General features: G+C 34.0%; 1 protein-coding gene across 4 annotated transcripts in view; it reads right to left on the bottom strand.

Annotated features, from left to right (window-relative positions):
• The window catches only part of LOC150097982 (MBT domain-containing protein 1-like), a 469,576-nt gene that overhangs the window by 275,937 nt on the left and 179,099 nt on the right, over window positions 1-14,540 (bottom strand). For all 4 annotated transcript variants that reach the window (XM_090406078.1, XM_090406077.1, XM_090406080.1 and 1 more), the window contains one exon: window positions 2,692-2,771. In XM_090406078.1, coding sequence (XP_090262204.1) covers window positions 2,692-2,771 — 80 coding nt within the window. The remainder of the gene's footprint in view (window positions 1-2,691; window positions 2,772-14,540) is intronic.

Raw genomic sequence — 14,540 nt, 5'->3', positions numbered from 1 at the left:
CACTTCACTTTTTAGGGACAGGATTTGGAGAAATAAGAAATTATTGCCATGTTTTAGCAATAAAAACAAAGAGTATCTGTAATTGCTTCTGGGTGATCAACTGGGCATCTATTATGATCCAAGAGAGAAAATTTGTGTGGTGTTATCTGCCATCATTTTCCAGATTTTGTCATAGACCTCTTTGACTTTAGATGATCCGGTGACAGAAGAATATGTAAATTGGATCACGAGTCCTTTTGTCTCTAAAAGCAGATGTATTTTGCTCAGGCATGAACACATCTGAAAAGGATTAAGTTTGGTGTGGTTTGATATTTACAGAAGATAATCTAAAGCCATGCTCTGGGCTTTCTTGGCAGATGTAGCATATTCTGAATCCCATTATGGTTTGAGGATAGGCAGAAACCAACCTGATGTTTTGGTACTGCAGTTATGATGGCTAGTATTATACATTGTAACATGACTCACTGCTACTGGAAAATCAAATTTTGCTATGGATAAGACATTCTAGTTAGCTTGATCTATTTTCCATTGTGATATCCATGTAAGAGAGTAGACATCAAGGAAAAACAGTCACCTCCCATGGATATTACTTTTTACTTCCTGCTGGAAAGAGGGATAATGAGAAAAATGCTAAGCTGATAGCAGTGAATATTCAGGTAGGAATTCAGAAGGTGTTACTTCCAGTGTTTAGGTGGGAAAGATTACTTTTTTCAAGTATGCATTCAACAACACTTCCACTGGTATTAGATTTGTAATACAAGATCCAAGTCATCCTGAGATGTATCTACACCAGGTAGCAGACAGATGCAACATATTATAATAATAGGTCCTACTGAGAAGCAACATTTTAGTGCTGAATTAGATTTGCTGGAATGAAGTATAGTTGCCCACAAGGATAATGATTCCTTCGTGGTCAGGTATCTAAATTAAAGATGCCAAGAAATTATATTCTTGGTTGAATCCTTTATCTAAGCGTAAGCAAACAAAGTTTGCACATGAAGTAGATTCACAACTGGGCTACTCACTTTTTTGGGGAAGGATTCACAAGGACTGATCTTTGAACCTTATCAGGAAAGGTATACAATGACAAATACATTGCATCTGCATGAAAAGTTGAAACTAGCAATTCGAAGTAATGCTGTCAAAATGTGTTATATGAAAATATTTTCTTAATTACTAGCATTGTCAAACTGCTAGTGAAAGGGTCAAATTGATGGGAGGTTTCATTGCAACCCACTTAGAAGACTTTATGCCATCTGTGCTGTGAGAGGGTGCTAAATTTGTTGGAAGTATTTTCCCTCTTGGTTAGACTATAATAAATTTAGTTTAATCCTTTATCCAAGTGTAAGCAAACAAAGTTTGCGCAAGAAGTATCTTCAGGACTGAAGCAACCCATGGTAAAGGTGGAATGTGGTAAAGATACTTCAGGTACAAACTTTGTTTGCTTACACTTGGATAAAGGATTAAACTAAATTTATTATAATCTAACCAAGTGGAAAAAAAACTTCCAACATCTTTCTCTAAATCCAGAGTAATTTAATAATAAGGTGAGCCACCTTTTGGCAACTCGTATAGGTAAATATGACTTCTCCATTGCTTCCACCTAGGTATCACCACCTCTGGGTCTAGCTCCCGCTAACGAGACCTCAATAAAGGTCGAAACTGGTCTGAGTAGTGGCCCTTCCCTTAATGCATAGCATTATACATGTCTGCAAGGAGATGTGCTTTGCATTATGGTAGATACTAAGACAAGTAGTGATGAGAGCTTGGTCCGCCTTTACCATGAGTTGCCTCAGTCCTGAAGATACTTCAGGCGCATACTCTGTTTGCTTACACTTGGATAAAGGATTTAACTGAATTTATTATAGAGTGCTAAATTATTTCGCTTACTGAACATTTCCCTCTCCCCAAGTGATGCAAGAGGTTAGTCATTCACTGATAGACCATGAATAATTCGTTACAAGGGCACTAGTAAGTGCATGTGTATCTTACTTGTATCCTCAAATATACTGTCATATGTTAATTCTAATAAATACATTACACATAACCTCTGTATTGTATATCTTAAATGACTTACCTACCTTCGCATGATGAACTATTATATTTATTGGCTGATTTCACAAGTTTAGTGATTAATTAGACGACAGGTCCTCAACAACTTGTGTCAATATCCTTCACGTCAAGAATTTTAAAATTAAACAAATATTTTCTGAGCTAACTCACTGCCATTTTTCAGTTGGCTTATTTTTGAATGGGGGAAAGAAAAACAAAAATCAGCTAATGACTTTTATTCCCTTATAAGGAATAAGCAAAGCCATTGTATTTCTAATTTTTGAAGACTGTTACAATTTTACACGGTTAATATGCTTCTGACATCATAGTCTGTTTTAAGTTTTAATTAAATTAGGTTATAACTAAATTTTTATTATTCTTAAATAACAATAAAACTCTGCTGTAGGGACATTTAAAATTTTATTTTGATTTTTTTTAATACAAAGATTAACCTAATGTTTAACAATTTTTAAAAAATGTTAATTTAATCTTTAGTTACATAATAAAACATCCCTTTTAAATGTACTCACTCATTACAATTATAAAAATTATAAAATTAAATTTTTTAAATTCTTAAAAAAGTAATAACAATTCTGCAAAATCTATTAATTTAATGTACTAAATCAAAATTTTATTTACGTGTTTGAAGCATGACACAGGAGCAGCCTGAAATTCTGGATCTGCTAAGTACAGCCTCCAGTCAAATGATCCAGACACATCTAGGATAAGAGAATTTTTTTACCTTATCACTGAGGCTAATGAAATCATAAGCAGATTATAAAAGTTTTACTTATACAAATTCTTAATCCAGCATTGCTAGCAAACCACTCAGTGGCAAATGATAGAAATCTTACAAAGCATCACAAATTTTGTTTTTACAAAAACAAAATTTGTTTGAAAATACATTCGAACCTTATTTGAACAAGCACTAGTATAACGAATTCATTCATTATAACAAACTACTGAAAAATCCCAACCAAAGTCCTATGGGTACAATACTATATTAAAAGAAATTCAACATAATACAAAGCTATCCACAATCATTTTCAAATTTATGGGGATGTGGAAGATCAAACAATGCCTGCACAGAATATTTGCTATGGCATGTTTATTAGGCCAATGGTTAAAAAAATTAAATAATTCCATATGAAGAAAATGAATAAAATAGACACACTTGTCTTACTAAGAGAACATATAGGAACCATATAATCTGAAATCTTAATGCCAGAAAGCACACTTCGTGATATTTGGTCATATTAGTTCTGTGCCCACCATCAAACATTTGAAATACTGGAAATCAACTCATATCCAATATCTAACAATACCACTATGTTAGATGAAATGCAGAACACCATCTTAAAAAAATCTGAAAAGATTAACAAATAAGGATAAACATACAAAAATGCTTACCAGCTGATGACACAGATATTAATCTCTTTTCACATCCTCTCATTGAAGCAGAATACAGAATCCTATTTTAAGGATATAATATTACACTAGCTCCTAAACATATAAAAAAGGCCAAAACATCTAATTCAGAAGATCTAGCTTGAACATCATATTTTTCAGAAACATGACTAACAAAGAAACAATGACTTATTAAGAGAGTCATTCCTGTGAAACTTAGTACAGTTCTTCCAACACTGTTTTGATCACTTTCTCTCCCCCTCCCCTTTGGTACACAGATTATGGGTTCAACCATACGACCTTAGCTTACTGACCTCTAGTGTCCTTCAAGCAAAATGCACTACATGATTACCACATGTAAAAAAGTATTAGATATAAATAACATTTTTGAAGTTTGGTCAGAAGCACAAGATGAACTACAGATTTTCAATATTAATCCCAGAACAAGGTATTTTTCACATTCAAGCCTGTGGCCAACATATTTATTTTTAATGTTGTGGTCTCTATTTCCAACCATAGCAAGTTAACTTAAGCCACAAAGAAAAATCCAGAAATAACCTAATCTGAATCTTATACAGTATATAGCTGTCAAATGGATCTTAAGAGACACAGCATGTGCCATCTTAAGTAACAGAAAGATGACCACAATATCTCCATTACATTAAAAGTAATTTTTGATCAGAAATAGTTATGATGCTAGTTCACTATAAAGAATGCTAATCCAGAGACTAACAAACACCAGTCAATAACTAGAAAGTTGTTGTGATTCTCCCCATATAAAAATGCATGTGACAGACAAATTAAGACATATTTTAGAGAATAAAGTGAACCTCATGCCTTACAAAACGTTTCAATTCTTAGATCATTGAAATCTCTGCACATAGATGAAAAACATGTCTATGGAATTTGGTAACATGGGATGTATGATACACTGAGAGATGAACATCAAGGTACTGCCAAACAGAGGCCACAAAAGATCAGGATTGGAATTCCATTCGGGATGACATAAGAATGTCATGCATTGCATAACACTTACAGATATTTCAAAGTAGTAGACAAAATTATACTTATTCCAACACAATGCAACAAGAATCATGTGGATAGTACTAATTTTATTTGTTCTACATACTGAAGAAGCAATTTCACAGATATGAAATGGGCATGAGAACATGTTAACCTTGACAGTGATGAATCACATATGTGGTTAAATTGTGCCATCATTCTTGTTGCCTAAAAAGATGAATAAATATTTCATTATTTAATTTTTGGTTTTATGTATTAAATTTCTTGTATTCAGAGTTTAACTATTGCTGCTGTAACTCAGTTCGAAGTATTAGTAAAGCCATGAATCTAATAAAAAAAATTTTTTAAAAAAATTTAATATTGAAAATACCATACAGATACTAGTGACATTATATTTAGAAACACATCATATTGTTTTACATGCTTGCATGAACAATATCAAGTGATAAGAGAAAACCAAGCAAAAGGGAAGAAATGAGATAGACAAATACTAAACATGTAATTTTTAAATTTCCATATTTAAATAAATCATGAAAATAATCAATGATACAGTAATCATAATTCAAACTGGTCATAGCAAAACTAATAAAAATGTAAAAGTGTCAAATATATGAACAAAATATTGAAATTTCGTTCATATATTTCATTTGTTAGCACATATCAATGCATAGCTGTTTTTTTTTTTTTTTTTATTATTATTACTATTAAAATTATCACACATATAGAAGAGGAGTTCAACTAAGCAGTAATGCTGAAATTGTACATATTTTTGTTCTTACTGCATAGATTCTTTTGTCATACATCACAGCAAAGTGCATTAGTACGATGCATTGGCAGTCAGGATAAAGTTTCATTCTGAGTTGTGAAGAGCATTTTCTGTTCATGCGTAACAGAAAAACATGTAGGGGATTCCAGTGTGAATTCAAAAACTTTTATTAGATGCTTACTAAGAAGAAACATTAACTAATAATAATGAAGACAAAGATATACTAGTCCTAAGCAACTGAATTAAGATAATATTTCTCCAAAAATAACTTAGATTTTTTTTTCTCCCCACAGGAGGGAAGGCTATATTTTTTTTTGTACATTCTAGGGAAATTGTTCTTGAAGTGCTAAGCTTTACAACGATTGGAAAGTATATGGCCATCAACTGAGTCGACAAAAGGAAGAACTATTTTCATGACTTATTTCTATACATAAAAAACAGTGATCCTAAATGAACATTCCCCACTACGATATTTGTATGATTTAGTTTATGCAAGTAATTTTTTTTACCTGCATGCTAAAAACTTAAGATTTCTGAAGTAACAGAAAAATTTACTTTCTGAGTTAAAAGGCTGAGTGTGTAACAACCAAATTAAATAAAGTGACAGACTGAAAGCAAATTTAAATGAGCAATAATTGGATTGAAACTCTGTTGAACTTATGGCAGAAACTTATTCGTAATAAACTATCAATGCTATATGTTCAGTTGATAACAATTATCAGATGTAAAAATCTAAATATCTCGTAATTATCAAAATAATTACTCAAATCCCTTTGTGAGTTGGTGATAGAGAGAAACAATAAAAAAAAACGTGTGTGCATACAGGATATTTCAAATTAAAGTACCCCTATTCAGAGCAATCTGTAGAGAGAATCAGTAAACAAAATATCCTCAAACTTGGTGGGTATTTTAACCAGATCAAGGGGTAGAGATTCTGACAATAAGAATAAATAAATATAGTTCAAACATGATCAAAAAGGGACATACGATGCTGTGAGCAGGTGAAAATTGCATTAATGTGAACCAGATGATATGCGATTTTGAAGTGATTCAGAGTCAATAATAAACAAAGTTATTTGATGATATTTATTTCACTCATTTCATAAAATAATGTGATACAAAAATCATATCACACAGAACTGACATGCTGCAAGGAGATGTGAAAGCTCCTTGCAGCATGTCAGATCTGAACGATCAATGGAGATGATATTCAGTGTGTTGGCTTTTGTGCAGGACCAATAGCTGATACTGTACAGCATTGTCTGCAGAAGAATGCAAATGATCTGTCAAAAGGTTTCACACATGATTTTCAAATCTGCAGGTGAAGAACTTTCTCTCAATAACTATGCTTTGAGGTAACCACAAAGTCAAAAGTCACAGGGGTTAAAGTCTGGCGAACATGGTAGCCATTTCATAGAAAATGAGCGACTGATTACTCATCCTCTGGGAAACGTTGATGCAATAATTGTTGAACTACACATTCTATGTAGAGAGGTGCTCCATCTTCCATCAACAATATTGTGTTCAGATATCCTCTTTGCTGCCATTGCAGGATGATGAAACTGCTCAACATGTTCTGATAATGTGCATTAGTTACTGTGCAGGTAACAGGTCTGGTACGGTGGATTTCTTTGAAGAAAAATGGCTTAATAATGAACTTGGCCATAAATCCTATCCATTCTGTGACCTTTAGCAAATGTAAGGGAACTTGATGAAATGCACTGGAATTCTCTGTAGCTCAGATGATATAGAAGTTTTGAGTATTTGCCATTCTACAAACATGAAAATGCACTCCATCACTCCACAGGATGTTCAAAGGCCAATCCTCATCCAGCTGCATGAATGTCAACATTTTCAACACAAATGTTTCTCAGAAGCCAGCATCTCGCATTTGCAACTCTTGGCTGTGGCTGAGTTTATATGGGTAGCACTGCAATGCTTTATACAAAGTTCTCCATACCATTGTGTGGGTGTTATGTTCCATTGAGTCATTTTCGATTCCTGGTCATATCTTTTAGAATTTCCAGGTGCATTCCAGTTGCTTCTTTAATTCTATTCACCCATTTAATTCTTGGTCTTCTTCTCCTGCTTCCATCAACCTTAGCAAGCAGCATCATCTTCTCCAGACTGTCATTTGCTCGCATAATATGTCCAAAGTACGACAATTTTTGCTTGATGATCATAGCTTCGAGGGAGCAATCTGGCTTTATTCTGTCTATCACTGATTTATTGGTTTGCTTTGGAGTCCATGGTATTCTTAGTAAGCGTCTCCAAACCCATAATTCAAATGCATCTATCTTCCTTCTTTCACTCTTTCTCTGGGTCCAACTTTCAATCGGTACAGTACCACAGAGAATGCCATTGCTTTCACAATTCTGATTTTTGTTGCAAGGCTAATATCTTTAAAGATCTTGCTTATTTGTCATTACTTCCTTTCCGAGTAATAATCTTCTTCTAACTTCTTCAGTACAATACCCATCTTTATCAATTCAGGATCCTAGGAGGACAAAATTGTTAGCTGCTTCCATTTTCTCCCCCATCTACTTCAAAATCATTAAATTCACATGTTGCCATAACTTTTGTCTTTTTGAGGTTAAGGACATACCTAGCACTTTCTTCTTTAACTTTTATAATACGTTACTCCAAATCTTCTTTGCATTCTGCTAACAAGGTGGTATCATTAGCATACCTCAAATTATTAATATTTCTTCCGCCTATTTTAATTCCAACTGAAGACTCCTCCATCTCCACCATTCTTAAAATGTATTCACTGTACAAGTTAAACAGGTACGGAGATAAAATACATCCTTGTCACATCCCTTTAACTATTGTGAAATATTCAGTTTTTCCAAGATCTGTTCGACAGCTGCTTCTTGTTCATAATAAAGATTCCTCAGAAGGATAATGAAATGCTCTGGTACTCCCATTGTTCTTAACACATTCCACAGTTTCACATGAACTACAGAGTCAAAAGCCTTACAATAGTCAAGGAAGCAAAGGAAGACATTCTTTTGATATTCCTGTGTTCATTCTATTATCCATCTCACACTGGCGATTTGATCTCTTGTTCCTCTGCCTGTTCACCTGGCATTGCTCTCTTCATGAATGGTTCCTGTCTTTTCTGAAAGATCTTAAGACTTTACTTGCATGAGAAATCAGTGCTATAGTTCTGTAATTTTCACACTCACTCATTGGTTTATATACCTTTCTTCAATAAAAGGTATATAAACTAATTTTTTCCATTCCCTAGGGCAGGGGTGTTCAACCCATCGATATCGTGGGGCGATTTTTGGTCGATCTCTTCTGTATTCCTCCTTACTTACAAATTTAATTAAAACTGAAAACATAATATTTTATTTATCATTATTTTGTATTATTTTTAATTTGCTTTAAGTGTATTGCTATTGTTTATTTATTTTTCGTTAAAATTGTCAAATCAGTAATTTTCTGATAAGTCTGGGTAAAGGAATTAATTTGGATCGGTGGAGTCAAACAGCGAGCCGAGTGAATACGATTATAAGCAAAGTGTAAAAACTCAATTGTAGCTTAAATATTTCAAAGCACATTACATCGATATTTTACTTAGGTAAAATTATAAGCAAAGTGTAAAAACTCAATTGTAGCTTAAATATTTCAAAGCACATTACATCGATATTTTACTTAGGTTAAGTCCGATGTGAATATTGTAAAAAAATAAGCTTTGTTTGTCTCGGTATAGTTTGCATTAGAGTTATTTTTGTAAATAACTCTTTTGAAGCTAACTGTATATACTGCTTTAATAAGAATATGTTAGAGTGTTAAAAACAAAGGCAATGTTTTTGTCACGAAGCTGTTACATGGCGGTATTAGAAAGATGGTTATTGAAACTTGTATGTATGAGAAAGGCTTGCAAGCTCTAAGTGTAAACATCTCTGAAGTCAGTCAGAAAGAGTTCAAACAACTTTCTGATGGCCAGCAACTTACAATCGAAAGAAAGCAGAGGAGAACAAAAGGCGAGCTAAACTTGAAACTTAAGATGAAAGACCCATACCGATTCTTTGGGGGTTGCCAAACTTCATGCGAGGTCTCAGAGGAAGCGTAATAAAAAGGGACTGAAGCAAGCAGAAGGGATCCCGGTTCCAGAATTGCTGTCGGAGAGGAGGCCGTCCGGTCCAGAGTCACCGTCAGAGAGACTGCCCGGATCCACATTGCTTGAGAGAGAAGTTTCTCACTTCCAGAAAGGAGCTTCTCGGTTCGAGACGTCGCTAGAGAGAGAGACTACTTCTAGGCCTCAGACAAGGTTGTTTCAAATTGCCGAAAGGAAGAGTTCCAATTGCCAGAGAAAAGTTTCCAGGCCAGGTTAATGTCAGACATTCACCAGTGCATGGCGTTTTCATTACAATTTGATGAATCAAACAACTTCACTAATATTGCTCAGTTAATGGTATTTATTCGCATGGTATTTCAAGATTATTCAAGTAAAGAACTTTTGAAAATTATACCATTATTGGGAAGGACTAAGGGAGAAGACATTTTTTCAGCATTTGATGAATTTGTGAAACAACACAAACTTCCACTTTTTAAACTTGTGTCTATTACTATTGATGGTGCTCCTGCAATGATAGGTAATAAATCAGGCTTCATTTCACTATGTAAAAACGATGACAAATATCCAGATTTTTTAACGTACCACTGTATTATTCACCAACAAGTAGTGTGTAGTAAATGATTAAACACAAAAAGATGTTCGAGAAAAGCACCGCAATGGCAGTTATTTAAATTACAGGCAGATGATGATAGGGAACTTCTGTTGTACAATAATGTTCGCTGGCTCAGCAGAAGTCCATTTTTAGAAAGATTTCTTGTATTAATTAACTATATAAAAAATTTTCTTGATGAAAAAGGAGATATTTATCCACCACAATTGAGTGATAAAAGATAGTTGTTACACTTATCATTTTTAATAGATTTCTGTACAAAATTAAGCAATTTAAATTTAGAGTTACAAGGTAGAGATAAAAATTTAATTGACATGTTAAGTTCAATAAAAACTTTCCAACAATACTTACTTTTATTAAAGAAAAATATAAATGACCCCGAATTTAGACATCTCCCATACTTAAATTTTTTTTTAACAAAATCAAGAAATGCTTCGCTATGATTTAAAAGAATTTATTCGTGAAATAGAATTAGTTGAGAAAGAAATAAATTCAAGATTTAAAGATTTTAATAAAACTTGAACGTCACAGAAATTTCAAATAAAATTAGTGGGCCGTTTGATATAAACCAAACTGAAGTAGAACTTGAGATAATAAACATTCAGAATAGTTTACATTTAAAATCAATAAACAATGAAGTCATTTGGAAGTATGCACATGAAAAATTCCCAATATTAGCTGATATTGCGCGAAAAATTCTGCCGTGTTTCGGATCGACACACTTGTCAGAATCTGCTTTTTCAAATACGACCATCATAAAAAATCAATTAAGAAACCAAATTACAAATGATCATTTGGATGATTGTCTGCGATAGGCCACTTCTTCATATCAACTTGACTATGAAAATATTGCGAGGTCCAAACAATTTTTTTTAATCAACCAGCATTTCCTGTAACTTGTGAGTTTGTAATCAATCTATTGTTTTTTCTAACTTTGGTTTTCCAAAATAGAGAAATAAATATTTTATTCCAATATATATATATATATATATATATATATTTTTTTTTTTGTTGTATTAAAATAATTAACGGTGATAAATAAATTTTTAAATACACAAATAAAGTTTTTAGTTGTGTAAATTTTTTTAGTTGTTTATTTGTGCATAATTAGATATCAGGTTGGGGGAACGTAATCTATATAAGAGAGTAGATCGCCGAATAACTTTTTATAGAAAAGTAGCTCACGTAGTAAAAAAGGTTGAACACCACTGCCCTAGGGAATGCAGTTGTGATCCAAATTTGGTGACATAGAGCCATTAAAATTTTAACTGACTCTTCACCCAGGGCTTTGAGCAGTTCAGTAGGTATCCCATCCCCTCCTGATGCTTTCTTACTGGATGGCTATTGCAGTGCCCATCTCACTTAACTCTCCAGTGGTACTGCTCCTGTGTATAATCCTGTTTTCAAATTTCTCAGTAATTTCGCAGTCCTTTCTGTAAAGGGCTTCTGTATACTCTTTCCATCTTTCTTTGATGTCTGCAGCTTCTGTAAGAAATCCTTTGTGTTTACTTTTCAATATTGTCAATTTGACGCAGAACTTCCCTGTCAGTTCCCTGATCTTTTTGAAAAGATCTCGTTTTTCCTTTCTTGTTTTGGTCTTTTATTTGTTGGCATTCCTGGTTAAAGTATTTTTCCTTGTCTCTTCTGGCTTGTTCTTCTTTACTTCTGTTTCCATTATATCTTTAGTCTCTTCTCATAGTTCATCTGGTTCACTTTCACAAAAATTGAGTGTGTTGAATCTGTTCTGTATATACTAATATCGTATTCCATACCATTATATATGGCAAATCTAATTGTCTTGCTATGGCACATGCATTGTACAAACCTACAGCATTTTCATTTGACTGCTGAAAAACTGTAAGTTGCAACGTTCTTGATCATTTGAAGAATTTCAGATTTATGCCTTTTCCTGACTGGACTGTCAAACTGTCTGTCTCTTAAAATTGATGAACTCTGTATCGCATTGCATATGATGTCATTGGGCCTTTTTACAGAGTCTTTAGACATCTGTACTCACAAAGTGCTGCTGCAGCATTTTCCCCATTCCTATAGAAACATTTCATAAGCAAGGAAAGTTCAGGCAAAGTGAGACCCACTGTGCAACTGTAAAGTCAGATTCACTCTTTCCTTTATACTACTTTACAGCTCACAGCACCGTATTTTCCCTATCAGCTATTTTTTGAGCTAATGATTTGACTAGGGTACCTACTAAGTTTCATCTACAGATTACACTGAATAGGGGTACTTTAATTTGAAACAGCCCTGTATATTTATTTCGCTTTTCTTTTTTAATCTCTTAAGGTTAAATATTATAATGACACTGTCAGTTAAGCTCAGAGCTGAAATCTGAAGTGAAATCTTTAGTGAAGTAAACTATACTAGTAACTCTGAATCTGACCCAAATTCTCAGAACATTAAAATGGTACAAAGAGATATAAGTATATATATATAAATGTATAGTGATATATTGTATTCATAGTTTTTATTTACCTTCATAGTTCTTATCATAATATTTGAAGTCAAAGATATGAATTTCATATATCTTAAATATATAATAATTATTACACTTGTCTTATGTTTGTAATAATTATTATATATTTAAGATATATTATTGGGTATCTACCTGGATACTGAACGAATGATGATGGGCTGGCAATTTGGGATTTAGCCGAACAAATTGTATTCTTATTGGCTTAAATCAAAATACAAAATCATGGTACAACATAACAAAGTTTCATGCCGGTTGGGACGTCGCCTGGTTAAACAAGGCCCCCGTTGTTTTCGCCAGGGAACCAGGGTGAACAGAGAAAAGTCAGCTACTCAAACAAATCTGAAAACACACCCCGACTCAACATCACCAGAGTTAAAGATCAGTACTATCAACATAAGAAGCCTGAATGGCAAAGAAATGGAGCTAGCTGAGGAATTAGATAAGTGCCAAATTAACATAATAAGGTTGACTGAAACAAAAAAGACAAAAACTGGCGAGATCTTCTGAGCAATAAATATAAAATGTTATATTCAGGCAATAACAATCAAGGAAAAGAAGGAGCCATAGTATTCAACACTAAATACGAGGCTAATCTTCTTGAATGGCAGGCAGTCTCAAGTAGAGTGATGTGGGAATGGGGAACTGGACAATGACACTTATTTGTGCCAATGGTACCACAGAAGGTTCTACTAAGATAGACGTGGAGAATTTTTTGATCTTTAGAGAGAGCAACTGACACAATGAAAAATTGGTCCTTGTTGGGGATCTAAATAGCAGAGTAGGAAATGATTGTCAGACATACAAAAATATATTGGGAAAATTTGGAGAAAAGAGCAAAGCTAATAATAATGGCAAATACCTGGAACCTCCAATATTGTTATTGGATTTCTGCTCAGGATATGCACTGGTTATTACTAACACCATGTTCCAACATAAATATGTGCACAAATTCACATGGAGAGAAGAGGAAAGGAATAAGAAAAGTCTCATTGACTATGTTATTGTTGATAGTGATGTCTTCTCCCTGATGCAGGACACCAGAGCGTACAGAGGATTTGAAATTGGAAGTGTATTTAGTCTTGAGCAGGATAAAATTCCTGCCATGGGATCTTTAGGGGTCTCATGCCACTCCCAAGCCTGGATAAAAGAGGAGGGTCGGCCAGATGAGTGTCGATGTTCTGACTGTAAATAAAAAACACTATTGTTATCTGAAGCCTACAGATCAATGGATAAAACATGCTGGCTCGGACGTCACCTAGATAAACATGGCCTGCGATACCAATCGAGCGATCGGGGTTGGATCGAAAAGTGGAACACCGAAAGGAAACAGAAACTGACAGAACTGTTATCATAGGAACATGGAATGTGCGGACACTCTGGATGCAAGGAAAATTAGAACTACTTCGTGAGGAAATGAAGACATATTGGTGGGATATACTAGGATTGGAGGAGATGCAATGGGCATCATCTGGAGAGATCAATGGATGTGAAGTAATATGGTCAGGACATGACACCAAGCATGAAGCAGGAGTTGGCTTCCTTCTTAGCAAAAGTGCTCGAGAGACACTGTTAGGCTACAAATCAGTCAACGAACAAATCCTAGTAGCAAGATTTCAGGCAAAACCGTTTAACATATCAATAATCCAGATATATGCACCCACATCTAAGAGTGCAGAGATGAGGATATTGACTCATTCTACAAAGATCTGACAGAGACAATAGAAACGATACCAAAGCAAGATGTGCTAACTATTCAAGGAGATTGGAATGCCAAAGTTGGAAAATATAATGATGGTTGGGAAAGAGTCATGGGAAAATATGGTTTCGGAGAAAGAAATGAATTAGGTGAAAAATTTTCACCTCGTTCTTTCACCTTATTCTACAAAGATCTGACAGAGACAATAGAAACGATACCAAAGCAAGATGTGCTAATTATTCAAGAGTGGAATGCCAAAGTTGGAATATATAATGATGGTTGGGAAAGGGTCATGGGAAAATATGGTTTCGGAGAAAGAAATGAATGAGGTGAAAAATTGTTAGAATTTGCTGTGGACCACGAGATGATGATCTGTAACACAAGATTCCAACAAAAGGAGTGTAGAAA

The sequence above is a fragment of the Typopeltis vanoorti genome, chromosome 16 (assembly GCF_054136105.1).
Source record: "Typopeltis vanoorti isolate ZY-2024b chromosome 16, IOZ_Tvanoo_1.0, whole genome shotgun sequence".
Taxonomy (NCBI): Eukaryota; Metazoa; Arthropoda; class Arachnida; order Uropygi; family Thelyphonidae; genus Typopeltis; species Typopeltis vanoorti.
The sequence above is the reverse complement of the archived record's forward strand: the minus strand, read 5'-3'. Positions and strand labels throughout refer to the sequence as shown.